General features: G+C 48.7%; 1 protein-coding gene across 2 annotated transcripts in view; it reads left to right on the top strand.

The window, feature by feature from the left end:
- The window catches only part of LOC140387945 (reelin-like), a 520,778-nt gene that overhangs the window by 415,018 nt on the left and 90,226 nt on the right, over nt 1-15,534 (top strand). For both annotated transcript variants that reach the window (XM_072471313.1, XM_072471312.1), the window contains exons 39-41: nt 3,785-3,967; nt 13,983-14,154; nt 15,169-15,271. In XM_072471313.1, coding sequence (XP_072327414.1) covers nt 3,785-3,967; nt 13,983-14,154; nt 15,169-15,271 — 458 coding nt within the window. The remainder of the gene's footprint in view (nt 1-3,784; nt 3,968-13,982; nt 14,155-15,168; nt 15,272-15,534) is intronic.

A 15,534-nucleotide genomic window follows, 5' to 3' on the forward strand; every position in this document is an offset into this window, starting at 1 on the left:
TGTCAATGAAACTGTGAATTTACACCTCTACCTCCTACACCCCCCCCCCCACCCCCCACAAACCCATTGTGGGAATGATAGGTTGTGGAAAGCAGTCAATACAGTAAGAATGCCATTATTGGCTGTACCAACAAACAGCTATTGAAACTTCAAAGACATTTTTTCAATCGACAGACACTTGCAGGCAGTTTTCCTTTTCAACTTTAAAGAACAGGCTATTTGATATTGAAATAACTTGACAGCTTTACAGATCTACAGACATTATCAACACTTCATGAGCCTTTACATCTACTCTAATAAAATGGGGTCTGTTTGAATTCAGCACTAAGTTCAATTGGCACAGCTGAGTTCAGGTTTACCATGTCTGTGAGTCATGTCCCACCCCCATTCCCCCTTCTACACCCTCCCCCTGCCGCGGCCCCCCAGTGAAAATGGGATCAGCCAGAAATGTGGGTGGCACTTGACTCGAGTCCCACCCACCATTTCTAAATATCTTGGGAGTCTCCATGACTCTGAAAATCTAGGTCACAGTGTATGTTGGTTGGAATATTTACATTTTATGTTGCAAAGATAAAAACAAGAACAATGGCAAATGTTCTAAAATATGCATAACAATGCCTCATTGAAACATATAGGATTGCGAGGGGGCTTGACCAGGTCAATGCTGAGAGGATGTTTCTCCTCATGGGAGAGTCTCGGATCAGAGGGCAAAGTCTCAGAATACAGGGGTGCCAATTTAAGACTAAGATGAGGAGGAATTTCTTCCCTCGGAGGTTGTGAGTCTTTGGAACCCTTTGCCACAGAGAGTTGTGAGGATAGTGTCCTTGTGTATATTTGAGGCTGAGATAGATAGATTGTTGATCACTAAGGGAATCAAAGGTAACGGGGAAAGGGCAGGAAAGTGGACATGGGGAATCAGCCATGATCCTATTGAATGGTGGAGCAGGCTTGAGGGGCCGAATGGCCTACTCCATTTCCTTATTTCTTATGGTCTTATGTATAATAAATGCATGAAATGGAGCAGTAATTGTGGAATATGTGCAGAAGATCAGTGAACACCTGAAAGGGAAAAACAGGTTTATGCTTTGAGTGGGACCCTTCACCAATTCTTGTTGTCGTTGTAACTAAGGAAGGTTGAAAGATTCCACTCTAAAGAGTGTTTTCCGCAACAATTTCTGTCCTGTCCTAAAGCCATTGACTGTTTGCAAGGCTAATGTGGCCTTGGCACATGTTTCATTCCTGTACCTCACCTAATTGTCTATCTTCCATGTGGGACCATACAATATTACATTAATCAATTGTGGATGGCATTGCAGCCATGCCCAAAGGCTCCATTCATAGCATCATAGATGAATCAGGAATAGCAATACCAGCTGATTTCACCTCCCCCCGCCTCCCAGGCCACAATATCCAATCTGTGATGTAATGGTACAGGGGGCTGGTGCTTATGTAGTATCAGAAAGGTAGGATGTGATTTTGCATTCTTGATCCCTTACCCAACGAGGTTCTGAGCTGGGGATGACAGAGTGGCATTGAGCAAGAATCAGGCGTTGCCTCATAAGGATGTTGAGGCAGAGAATGGCGGCTCACTCCAGTCTGGTTCTCTGCATATCCTCGTGTCTTGATCAAGGTAAGCATTGATAGCACATTCCTATGGCCGTTCACTAAGGCATAGTAAAAGGTAACCTCAAAGAGGGTGAAGAGCGAAAGTTAGAGTTTCCATGAGCATACTGAGCACATAAGGCTATGAATAAAAGAAAATGCCCAACAGCATCCTCTGCAGTAATAGCAGGACACATCTGTGAGCATCCAGGAAAATCTGTAAATATTGAAACAGTTCTAGTGACAAGCAAGTTTAAAATGACAGAAGAATCATTTCAGCTGATAAAAAATTCAGCATTTGAACTACTGAATGGGTGTAATTATGATAGCACAAGGACACTGTTCATATTATTAGGCCTTAAGAGAAAAGGAAGCACTCGTCTTGAATGCATGTTTGACAGTAAGTTAATTAGTGGATTTTTTTTTGCCTCTGGTTAGAAGGAAAACGTCCTCAAGGATTGCACAAAAGGATAGCACAAAGCGCGAGCACCAATTGATGCAATATTTATGGAGTGTTTGGGCTGACACAGTCAGAAAGTGGCTCACCAATTTTAATTACATGTATCAGCTTGGTCTTTAGCCAGCCTCATCAACGGTGCATTGTTTGCTATTCTATGTTTGTATATAAAGAAGATCAAACAGAAATTCTAATATTTGTGCGATTTCTAGATGCTGAATCCAGAATTGGAGAAATGTATTATATGTTTGTTTCTATTGCCATTAAATTCCATTTGCAATTTGAAACGTTTAGCACATTTCCCATCAGTTTGTAGTTGTACTTAATAATCTGAATTTAATCAATCTTTTGCCCGCCTTGTTGTATTTTGGCTGGCTTTTGATTTCTCCCTCTCCTGCCATGCACACGGATGTTTTGATGATTTCCTGGTGGGAAAATGCTTATCCTTGGCTCAACCTTTCTCCTTTGCTGTAGTCTAGTTCAGAAAAGCACTACATAGGAAATTGCACGACCCTCACTGGGAGGAACTTGGAGATGTGACTGTCCAGGTCTTAGAATTGTTAGCCTGGTACCTTGACAGGCAACATCTCTAATAGGTAGCGTGGGTAGGGGAAAACTGTCAGCTTTATATCCTGTTTACTCTATCCAGGAGTGATATATGAGCAAGTTATTCCATCTGATTGGGTTGAAATTTATATTGGTTGGAGACAGGGAAGTTCTTTGCATTTCATGATGCATGTGACAAGTTGCACTGCAGTAACTCGCCATGGTTCCTTCTTTAGCACCTTCCAAACCCACGACCACTACCATCTAGAAGGACAAGAGCAGCAGATACCTGGGAACCCCACCACCTGGAGGTTTCCCTGCACGTCACTCACCACTCGCCACCCTGACTTGGAAATGTATCGCCGTTTGTTCACTGTCGCTGGGTCAAAATCCTGGAACTCCCTCCCTAACAGCATTGTCGGTGTACCTACACTTCAGGCACTGCTGCGGTTCAAGAAGGCAGCACATCACAATCTTCTTTTTAAAAAAAAAACTTTAGAGCACCCAATTATTTCTTTTCCAATTAAGGGGCAATTTTAACATGGCCAATCCACCTAACCTGCACATCTTTGGGTTGTGGGGGTGTAATCCACACAGACACGGGGAGAATGTACAAACTCCACATGGACAGTGACCCCGGGGCCAGGATCGAACACGGGCCCTCAGAGCCATACGCAGCAGTGCTAACCACTGTGCCACCACATCCCAACCTTCTGTAGGGCAACTCGGGATGGGCAATAAATGCTGGCCTAACCAGCGACGCTCACATCCCGTAAATTACTTTTTGAAAAACAAGCCCATCAAGGTATCTAAAGCCATTTGCCGACGACGTGAAGTGGTAGGATTCTAGAATTTGTCTAAAGACATGAAATATGCCCTTAAAGTTATGCAAATAGTGTGATGGAAGGGGTGAGGTGGTCAGGTCTGGTTAGCGTGTCAAAAGCCAATCTCCCGCATTCGCTAATTACACATGTGACAAGCATCCTCAGCTCTCATTGGAATTTCTAAATAGGAGAACTACTGACATTTTGCGACATGCAAACTAAAATTAAGCACAAGGTTTTTTAAAGTGAAATTCATTTAGTTTTGTGATATTTTGCAAGTAGTCTCATTACTAAATGTGTCTTTGAATTATTTTGATGACAATTTTATTGTTCCCATTCCTGTGTTTTGACTCAGGTGCCCCCGATCGGTCACATTCTGTTCTCCTGCAGTATTCCATCAACGGTGGCATTACCTGGCATTTGATGGATGAATTCTACTTCCCTCAGACAACAGAGGTCCTCTTTATTAATGTCCCCTTACCACACACAGCTCAGACCAATGCAACTCGATTCCGCCTCTGGCAACCCCACAATGAAGGTAAAAAGCTGGAGTTATGTTTAGACTTCTGCCATTGTTAAATAGCTTCTGGGGTCCATTTGTTTGCATTTTGAATATAAATTAATTCAATCAATTTTTCAAAGCTTACAGAATCAATGTTGATTTCCAGGATGCAAATACATATATCATATGATGTTCTGTTGCACTATACAACGTAATGTATCTGTTTTATGCCTGGGGTTGAACAGATGTAAGGATTACAAACAATCTTATTCTACTAATGGTGCGTTTAATACATTTTATCCTCACTGTCATAATTATATGATCTGAGGTTTGGAAATAGCAGAGGCAGATGCAGAGTAAAGCTCATTCGATTCTGCCCCACTATGGTCAGCGCCAACCTCAGAAAGCCACCCTGTGGCATTTCTGTTTCTCACACCGGTGACCCAACTGAAATTAGAAATTCACATTGTATGGAATTGTGCTGAAGCTGTATAGTTCTACCATGAAGACACTGCATGTCAGACTCAACTCAGCTCTCCATCTATTCATGCATAAAATTGACAGTATTCTGTACAAAATAGACCTATTATAACATAGCTCTACAATAACACCTTCAGAGGCAGAAAGCAACTAATGGTAGTATCAGCAGCAGTGTAACTTCCTAACTCGTCAGCCCCTCTTTCCTTCCAGTGCTAGGAAGCAGATGCGGCACCTTTTCAATTCAGTAAATAATGTTAAATTTATTTCATAAGCATAAGACAAAGTCAGCATGGATTTACGAACGGGAAATCATGCTTGACAAATCTACTAGAATTCTTTGAAGATGTAACGAGTAGCGTTGACAAAGGAGAACCAGTGGATGTGGTTTATTTAGACTTTCAGAAGGCTTTTGACAAGGGCTCGCATAGCAGATTACGATATAAAGTTAAAGCGTAAGGGATTGCGGGTAGTATCTTGAGATGGATACAAAGCTGGTTGGCAGACAGGAAACAGAAAGTTGGAATAAATGGGTCTTTTTCCAATTGGCAGGCAGTGACTAGTGGGATACCACCGGGATCTGTGCTAAGACCCCCAACTGTTCACATTATATATTAACGATTTAGACGAGGGAACAAAATGTATTATCTTCAAATTTATTGATGCTACAAGTTGGGTGGGAGGGTGAGCTGTGAGGAGGTTGCAGAGATGCTTCAGCAGGATTTGCACAGACTAAGTGAGTGGGCATATGCATGGCAGATGCAGTATAATGTGGATAAGTGTGAGGTTGTCCACATCGGTAGCAAAAATGGGAAGGCAGATTATTATTTGAATGGGTGTAAATTGAAAGAGGTGGATACTCAGCGAGACTTTGGTGTCCTTGTGTATCAGTCGCTGAAAGTAAGCACTCAGGTACAGCAGGCAGTAAAGAAGGCAAATGGTCTATTGGCCTTAATAGCCAGAGGATTCGAGTATATGAATAGGGATGTTTGGGACTTCCGGTTGCGGCTATGCTGAGCTAAGTCGCATGTTCGGCAGCTCCCACCAGAAATGGACTTTTGGACTCTTTTTAGGGGCCCCAGCGGCATTTGTTCGACGGTTCCCAGTGTGGGAAGGTGACAGTACGATTTCCCCGGCACTGTATGGATTGGACCAGGAGTGGAGCGGTGAAGAAAGTAATTCTGGTGCAGCGAAAAGTGCGAGGGAGGAAAGCCAAGATGGCGGCAGGTGGAGACCAGGCAGTGTGGGCGCAGTGGTCGCAAGAGCAGCAGGAGTTTCTCAAGCGCTGCTTCACGGAATTGAAAGCGGAGCTGCTGGAGCCGATGGGTCACGTTTAAGGACCGGCACCATTACTTTGAGACGCCGGAGAAGGTGTAGACCTTTATTCAGGCCGAAAAGTTGGACATGGACTGAGGGTCGGTTGTGAGGGGAAGTCGCGGGGGGCTACTGTGGTTACTGTGCTTTGGGGTATGTTCTGTTCTGTTCTGCATTGTTTCCTTGGGTGCTGGGTGGGTAGGGTGAAATGGTTCGAAGTGGGGGTTTTGTGAGAGTGTGAGCGTCGGTGGTTGGAAGGACGGGGCCCCGTTGGGGGGAGGGGAGATGGGAGGCCCGAGGTGGGGGAGCTGGGATTAGGCCGCAAAATGGAGCTGTGCCAGACAGGGTGGGGCCGGTTTGATGGAAAGCGCGGGCTTTTTCCCACGCTAGGGAGGGAAGGGGCTGGGCTGGGGGGGGGAAGGGCGGTGTTGGAGAGGAGCGCCCGCTGATGGACAGGAGGGGGGAGACTACCACAATGGGGGGCCGATGGAGTGGCGGGAGTGGCCGGGGTCAGCAGGAGTCAGCAGACTTACGGGAGTGCTAAGGGGGGAGCAACGCAGCTAGGAGAGGACCTAGCTGGGGGTGTGGGGGGGGGGGGGGGGGGAGGTAGGGAGGGGGAGGGGGGGGAACTGGGTTGCTGCTGCATTGGCCAAAGGGGAGCTTGAGCTTGGGGAGAGAGTCGGGGCGGGTATCTGCCGCTGGGGGGAATGGAGAGTGCAGGAGGCGCGGGCACGTGGCTGGCCTAGAAAAGGGGATGGCTAATCGGCAGGGGGGGGGGGCGGGAAGCCCCCTGATCCGGCTGATAACTTGGAATGTGAGAGGCCTGAACGGGCCGGTCAAGAGGGTCCGCGTGTTCGCGCACCTGAAGGACTGAAGGCAGATGTGGTTATGCTCCAGGAGACGCATTTGAGGGTGGCAGATCAGGTTAGGCTGAGAAAGGGGTGGGTAGGGCAGGTTTTCCATTCGGGGTTGAACGCAAAGAATCGAGGGGTGGCGGTTTTGCTGGGGAAGCGGGTGTCGTTTGAGGTGCTGAACATCGTGGCAGACAGTGGAGGTAGGTGTGTGATGGTGAGTGGTAAGCTGCAGGGGGTACGGGTGGTATTAGTGAATGTATATACCCCGAATTGGGACGATGCCGGATTTATGCAGCGCATGTTGGGCCAGATTCCGGACCTAGAGGCAGGGAGCTTGATAATGGGGGGGGGACTTCAACACGGTACTGGATGCAGCATTGGACCGCTCCAGGTCCAGGACGGGTAAGAGGCCAGCGGCAGCCAAGGTGCTGAGGGGGTTTATGGACCAGATGGGAGGAGTGGACTCATGGAGGTTTGTCAGGCTGGGGGCCAGGGAATTTTTTTTTTTTCCCACGTCCATAAAGCCTACTCCCGGATAGACTTCTTCGTTATGAGCAGGGCACTAATCCCGAGGGTGGAGGACACGGAGTATTCGGCCATAACCATCTCAGACCATGCCCCGCATTGGGTGGAGCTGGAGCTAGGGGAGGAGAGGGACCAGCGCCCGCTGTGGCACCTGGATTTGGGCTTGCTGGCAGATGAGGAGGTGAGCGGGTGGATCCGGGGATGTATTGAAAGCTGTCTAGAGGCTAACGATAATGGGGAGGTGCAGGTGGGGATCGTCTGGGAGGCGCTGAAGGCAGTGATTAGGGGAGAGCTAATCTCCACTAGGGCCCACAAGGGGAAGAAGGAGAGGAGAGAATGGGAGAGATTGGTGGGGGAGATTTTAAGGGTGGATAGGAGGTATGCAGAGGTCCCCGAGGAGGTACTACTCCAGGAGCGATGAAGCCTCCAGGCCGAGTTCAACCTGTTGACCACCAAGAAGGCAGAGGTGCAGTGGAGGAAAGCGCAAGAGGTGGTGTATGAGTACGGGGAGATGGCGAGCCAGATATTGGCACACCAGCTTCGGAAGCAGGAGGCAGCGAGGGAGATTGGGGGAGTTAGGGATAAAGGGGGGAACACGGTGCAGAGTGCGGTGGGAATAAATGGGGTATTTAGAGACTTTTATGAGGGGCTGTATAGGTCTGAGCCCCCGACGGAGGAGGGGGGGATCCGTCGATTTTTGGATCGGCTGAGGTTCCCGAGAGTGGAGGAGGAGCAGGTGGCTGGGCTTGGGGCACCGGTAGGGCTAGAGGAGCTGACTAAGGGGCTGGGGTGTATGTAGGCAGGGAAGGCACCGGGGCCAGATGGGTTCCCGGTGGAATTTTACCAGAAGTACATGGACCTGCTGGGCCCTCTATTAGTGAGGACTTTCAATGAGGCGAGGGAGGGGGGGGCCCTACCCCCGACGATGTCCAGGGCGTTGATCTCGCTGATCTTGAAGCGGGACAAGGACCCATTACAGTGTGGGTCGTATAGGCCAATCTCTCTCCTCAACGTGGATGCGAAGCTGTTAGCGAAGGTGTTGTCATAATATTGGAGGAGCTTAAGACCAAGCTTACCACGGCCCCGGTATTGGCATTTTTTGATCCCACGAAGGAAACAAAAATTTCAACGGATGCCAGCCAATCCGGCATTGGGGCGGTGCTCCTGCAACGCGATGAGGCCTCATCATGGGCCCCCGTTGCATATGCATCACGTGCCATGACCCCCAAGGAACAGCGCTACGCGCAGATCGAAAAGGAGTGCCTGGGCCTGTTGACTGGGGTTGACAAATTTCATGATTACGTGTACGGCCTCCCCCATTTCACTGTCGAGACCGACCATCGCCCGCTGGTCAACATTATACAAAAAGACCTGAATGATATGACCTCTCGCCTCCAGCGCATTCTGCTCAAACTCCGGCGGTACGATTTCCAGCTCCTATCCCGGGCAAGGACCTGATCATAGCCGACGCTCTGTCCAGGGCAGTCAACACCCCGTGTGACCCAGAGGGGTTAGTCTGCCAGGTTGACACTCATGTGGCCTTCACGGCCTACAATCTGTCGGCCACGGATGAACGCCTTATCCACATTCGCTGCGAGACTGCGGCTGACCGCCTACTACAGCGTGTCATGCGCCACATGACGGACGGGTGGCTCAAGGGCCAATGCCCGCAGTTCTACAATATCAGAGACGATCGTGCAGTAGCCGATGGTGTCCTCCTGAAGCTGGACCGCATCATGATCCCGCACAGCATGCGCCAGCTCGTTTCGGATCAGCTACACGAGGGCCATCTTGGCGTGGAGAAGTGCCTCCGACGGAGGGTCCGAGATGCTGTGTACTGGCCCGGCATCAATGACGAAATCGCCAACACAGTGCTCAACTGCCCCACCTGTCAGCGGTTCCAGCCGGCCCAACCACGTGAGACCCTACAGCCCCATGAGTTGGTCACGTCCCCTTGGTCCAAGATCGGCATCGACCTGTTCCACGCGCTGGGCAGGGACCATGTTCTGATTGTGGACTATTTTTCGAACTACCCGGAGGTCGTACGCCTGCAAGACATCTCATCATTGGCGGTCATCCGTGCCTGTAAGGAGACTTTTGCTCATCACGGCATCCCACTCACTGTGATGTCGGACAATGGCCCCTGCTTCGCGAGCCAGGAATGGTCCAACTTTGCCAGCAGGTACATCCAGTCCCCTGCACCCCCAATCCAATGGCAAGGCGGAAAAGGTCATCCACATCATCAAACGGCTCCTCTGCAAGGCTGCCGATGCAGGATCCGACTTCTACCACGCCTTGCTGGCCTATCATTCGGCCCCACTCTCCATGGGCCTGTCGCCAGCCCAGCTGCTCATGGGTCGCACCCTCAGGACCACGGTGCCATCCATTCACGTCCCAGACCTCGACCACGTTCCGGTCCTTCAGCGGATGCAACAGTCTCGTGCACAACACAAGGCGGCGCATGACGCTCGGGTGACTGACATCCCTGCTCTGGCACCGGATGACAACGTCCGCATCCATCTTCCGGAGGGTGGCTGGTCTGCAACTGCTGTGGTTCTTTGGCAGGTATCTCCTTGCACGTTCCTGGTTCGTCTGCCAGAAGATTCCATTCGTCGCCGCAATCGGCTTGCCCTTCGTCTCGTTCCACGCTCGCTACGTGATCCTCCACCGGTGCCACGCCCTCCTGTTGTCCCCAACCTGGACTATGTGGATATTCTGAATACTCTGCATCCTCCTCACTCTGCCGTGGCCCAGCCCGTTCCTCAGCCGGTGGCTCCTGACCCCCCTTGAGGCGGTCAACCAGAATTTATCGCCCACCTCAGAGACTTGACTTATGAGTTTTACAATGTTGCACTCTTTGACCTGTTCTGTTATCCTGTTTCAGCGTTCCAGTAGTTTGTATATAATGTTCATTTCGTTGTTGGTGTGACACCCTCTTTCTCTGCACCAGGCACCTTCCCGTGTAAATAGATTAGCCTCATATACATAGTCATGTAAATAACACGCACACACATAGTCAGGTACATTCACTACACAATATTTATTGTCACGCAGGCACATGTTCTTTATATAAAAGGGGGGATGTCACAATATACACCAGGAGATTATGGTGCAGACACACACACACACTGATGGACATGCAGTGAGACCAATCAGCATACACAACGCCGCAGCCAATCACCAGTGAGAGCACACGCACTATAAAGACAGGGGACAGGAGAGTTCCCGCTCATTCTAGGAGCAGCCAACTCGGAGCACAGAGCTCACAGCCTGCAACACAGACATTCACCATGTGCTGAGTGCATCACCTGGTTAGGACTAGGCAAGGGTTAACAGTTAAAGCTGGTATTGCATTTACCCACAGTTCAAGTATGTTAATATAGTGAACCTTATAATAAAATAGAGTTGCGCCACTTCCAGTGTTGGCGACCTGTTTGTGATCCAGAACACCCAACACATCAGGTGTTGGCTACCAGAATTGAGGACTGTGTCCCGGGGGTGATTCACAAGGACCAGACGGGTTTTGTTAAGGGAAGGCAGCTGAATACCAATGTGCGGAGGCTCCTTAACGTAATCATGATGCCTGCAGTGGAGGGGGAAGCGGAGATAGTGGCGGCGATGGATGCGGAGAAGGCCTTCGATAGGGTGGAGTGGGGGTACCTTTGGGAAGTGTTGAGGGGTTTGTGTTTGGGGAGGAGTTCATTAGTTGGGTTAGGCTACTTTACGAAGCCCTGGTGGCGAGTGTGGCCACGAATCGGAGGAGGTCGGAATACTTTCGGCTGTACCAGGGACGAGGCAGGGGTGCCCCCTATCCCCCTTGCTATTTGCATTGGCAATTGAGCCTTTGGCTATGGCTCTAAGGGAGTCCAGGAACTGGAGGGGGCTGGTCCGGTGGGGGGGGGGGGGGGGGGGGGGAACACCGGGTATCGCTGTATGCCGATGACCTGTTACTGTATGTGGCGGACCCAATGGGGGCGATGCCGGAGGTGATGCGGATCCTCAGGGAGTTTGGGGACTTTTCCGGGTATAAGCTCAACGTGGGGAAGAGTGAGCTCTTCATGGTACACCCAGGGGACCAGGGAAGGGGGATAGACGAGCTTCCACTGAAGAGGGCGGAAAGGAGTTTTCGGTACCTAGGGATCCAGGTGGCCAGGAGCTGGGGGGCCCTACATAAGCTCAACTTGACGCGACTGGTGGAGCAAATGGAGGAGGAGTTTAAAAGGTGGGATATGCTGCCACTCTCCCCGGCGGGTAGGGTACAGTCGGTGAAGATGACGGAGCTCCCGAGGTTCCTTTTTATATTCCAGTGCCTCCCCATCCTGATCCCTAAGGCCTTTTTTAAGCGGGTCAGTAGGAGCATCATGGGATTCGTGTGGGCGAAAGAGACCCCGAGGGTGAGAAGGGTGTTTCTGGAGCGGAGTAGGGACAGGGGAGGGTTAGCGTTACCTAATCTGTGTGGGTATTACTGGGCTGCCAATGTGGCGATGATACGCAAGTGGGTAATGGAGGGGGAGGGGGTGGCGTGGAAGAGGCTGGAGATGGCGTCCTGTGTGGGCACGAGTCTGGAAGCGCTGGTGACAGCACCGCTGCCGCTCCCGCCGACTAGGTACACCACGAGTCCGGTGGTGGCCGCGACTTGAAAATTTGGTGGCAGTGGAGACGTCACAGGGGTGAGGTAGAAGCTTCGGTTTGGTCCCCGATCCGGGAGAACCATCAGTTCGTCCCGGGGAGAATGGATGGAGGGTTTCTGAGCTGGCACAGGGCAGGAATTAGAAGGATGGGGGACCTGTTTTTAGATGGGACGTTTGTGAGCCTTGGGGCGCTGGAGGAAAAATTTGGGCTTCCCCCCGGAAATGCCTTCAGGTACATACAGCTAAGGGCGTTTGTAAGACAGCAGGTGAGGGAGTTCCTGCTGCTTCCAGCACTCAGGATCCAGGATAGCGTGCTCGCGGGGGTGTGGGTTGGAGAGGGCAGGGTCTCGGCGATCTACCAGGAGAGGCAGGAGGAGGAGGAGACCTCGGTGGAGGAGCTAAAGGGTAAATGGGAGGAGGAGCTTGGGGAGGAGATAGGCGAGGGCGCGTGGGCGGACGCCCTGGGTAGGTATGATACAATTTAAGGTTCTTCACAGAGCGCATATGACAGGGGCGAGGCTGAACAGGTTCTTTGAGGTGGAAGACAGGTGTGGGAGGTGCTCGGGGAGCCCAGCAAATCATACCCATATGATCTGGGCGTGCCCAGCGCTGGATGGGTTCTGGAGGGGTATTGCAAGGACGGTGTCTAAGGTGGTGAACACCCGGGTTAAGCCGAGCTGGGGGTTAGCACTATTTGGGGTATCGGATGAGCCGGGAGTGCAGGAGGCGAAAGAGGCCGGTATTCTGGCCTTTGCGTCCCTGGTAGCCTGGCGGAGGATTCTGCTACAGTGGAAGGATGCGAGGCCCCCGAGCTTGGAAGCCTGGATCAGCGACATGGCAGGGTTCATTAAATTGGAGAGGGTAAAATTTGCCTTGAGAGGATCTGTGCAAGGGTTCTTCAGGCGGTGGCAACCGCTCCTAGACTTTCTAGCGGAGCGTTAGGAGGTGGTCAGCAGCTGCATCAATCCAGAGGGGGGGGAGGGGGGCTGTACTTTGTGTTTTCTACTGTGTTTATTATTGCTTAATGGGGGGTTTGTATATTGGGGGAATTCGTGATGTAGTTGTAAGATGTTTATTTATGTGTTCTTTGTTTTTCTTTTTCTGTAAGGGGGGGTTTGTTGAAAATATGTAAAAATTTGAATAAAAATATTTCTTTAAAAAAATGAATAGGGATGTTTTACTGCAATTGTATAGGGCATTGGTGAGGTCACACCTGGAGTATAATGTATAGTTTTGGTGTCCCTATCTGAGGAAGGATGTTCTTGCTATGGAGGGAGTGCAGCTAAGATTTACCAGGCTGATTCCTGGGATGGCGGGACTGCCATATGAGAGGCTAACTCAGTTAGGATTCTATTCATTGAAGTTCAGAAGAGTGAGAGGGGATGTCATAGAAACTTATAAAATCCTAACAGGATTAGACAGGGTAGATTACAAAAGAATGTTCCCGATGGTGGGGGAGTCCAGAACTAGGGGTCATAATTTGAGGATAAGTGGTAAACCTTTTAGGACTGAAGTGAGGAGAAATTTCTTCACCCAGAGAGTGGTGAACCTGCGGAATTGAGGACCACAGAAAGTAGTTGAGGTCAAAACGTTGTGTAATTTCAAGAAGGAATTAGATATAGCTCTTGGGTCTAAAGGGACCAAGGGATATGGGGGAAAGGCGGGATCAGGGTATTGAACTTGATGACCAGCCATGATCATAATGAATGGCGGAGCAGGCTCGAAGGGCTGAATGGTCTCCTCCTGCTTCTATTTTCTATGTATGTTTCTATGTATGACAATGTGATTTCCAGATTCTTCTACTGACATTGAAAATGATGACGCTCAATATTGCCATTTGATCTTGTCTCAGTTTTATCTTTAATTTTGACCACTGATTAAAAATAAATAAGATTATTTAAAGCAGCACCAATTTGTACTGTTCTGTCTTTTTATCTTTATCTTTCGATTGTAATGATTATTATGTACAGTGATAAACTGTGTGAATGTTGGATTGGAATTAAATCCAGACTTTGTATCAGCATTTAAGAATCTTTAACAACACACTGAATGAACTGGTCTTGTTTTATTTTTACGGACATCTAAACGAACACAGGCTGGATGGAAGAAATAGAGATAGTTATGCTTCAATATACAACTGCAAACTTGTGCAGAATGAAAGTTGGAGTTATAATTAAGCTGCACAATAAGCAGTTTGACGACTGAGAAACTGAAGCCAAATTCATTCTGATTTTCTGTTTAACAACAAAGGAAAAAAAGAAGAAATCTGGATCATTGATGACCTCATTATTGATGGGAACAATCAGAAAAACCCTGGTGTTTTGTTGGACGCATTTGACTTTGGGCCCAAAGAAGACAACTGGTTCTTCTATCCTGGTGGCAACATTGGCCTCTATTGTCCCTATGTATCAAAAGGAGCCACGTAAGAACAAGAGCTTTTCCTGTTGATGAGAATATTGATCTGTAACTATGTACAATATTGAAAAGGCTGTTTAGCACAGGGCTAAATCACTGGATTTGAAAGCAGACCAAGGCAAGCCAGCATCACGGTTCAATTCCCGTAACAGCCTCCCCGAACAGGCGCCGGAATGTGGCGACTAGGGGCTTTTCACAGTAACTTCATTGAAGCCTACTTGTGACAATAAGCGATTTTCATTTCATAACCTGAAGTCCAGGTCCTATACTCTCGAATTTCTTCCCTAAACCTCGCTGCCTCTCCAATGCGCTTTCCCCCTTTAAAATGCTTCTTAAACCTACCTCTTTGACCAAACCTTTGGGCGTCTATCTTAATATCTCCTTGTGTCGCTTGGTGTCAAGCTTTGTCAGATTACGCTCCTCTGGAGCGCCATGAGATGTTTTCCTATGTTAAAGGCATAAATACCAGTTTTTATTGTTGATGATTAAGGTTGGCTTATTTCATGTGACTGTTCCATAATTGGCATTCAGCATAACATCCTGAACAAAAAGTAATTCTTCAGCAAAACAAATCTAATTACTAATAAATTTGTTGTTTGTTGGTTCTCTAAATAATAAGAAAAGCTGTTGTGCTGTACAGCAGAGCTCTATCACGTGATAGTTGTCACCTTGGTACACCAAACTCTTTTCATAAATGTTAAACACTTGTGTCAGGCTCCTTTTACAAAATCTGTTGGCAACTTAAAGGGAACTCCTTTTAACGGCAAGTTATAATTATTTTTTACTCAATATTTTGTGAAACCAGGAGAAAGTCTTCCTAACAGTTCCACATTAAAAAATGCTCATCAGGATAATTGTAGCATTGCTCCATTTGCTTTGCGCTATGTTCTATACTCTCAATAAACAGTGTTACAGTGGCTGCGCCCTCTCTCTCTCTCTCTCTCTCTGTTTAGATTTGATTCTTTGATTTATTTGTTCACATGCAGCTCTAATATTTTGGATTTGTTTTCCCATTGTCCAGGGAGGAAGATTCTGCCATAGTCTTTGTGTCGAATGTAGTTGGGGAGCATTCCATCACTACACGTGATCTAGATGTTAATGAGAATACCATTGTTCAATTTGAGGTAACAACAGTTTAAGATACTTATGTCTTCCTCAAGCTGTTAAATTCACCCCTTTCTCCCCCCCCCCCACTTCACACAATGTTCAGGATACAATGACACAGGGGGCACATGGTGAGGGACCATGGTCCTGAAATTCAGCTGTGCAAAGCCCATTTTGCGAACACTAAGCATATTATTTTAAATTAAAGTCCTAGGTGTCATGCTGGAGAAGTTTCCAAGTTATAAACACCCCAGCGTTTCACTTGCCTCGCGCCAAACCAGCA

Source organism: Scyliorhinus torazame, chromosome 13, assembly GCF_047496885.1.
Source record: "Scyliorhinus torazame isolate Kashiwa2021f chromosome 13, sScyTor2.1, whole genome shotgun sequence".
In the NCBI taxonomy this organism is placed as follows: domain Eukaryota; kingdom Metazoa; phylum Chordata; class Chondrichthyes; order Carcharhiniformes; family Scyliorhinidae; genus Scyliorhinus; species Scyliorhinus torazame.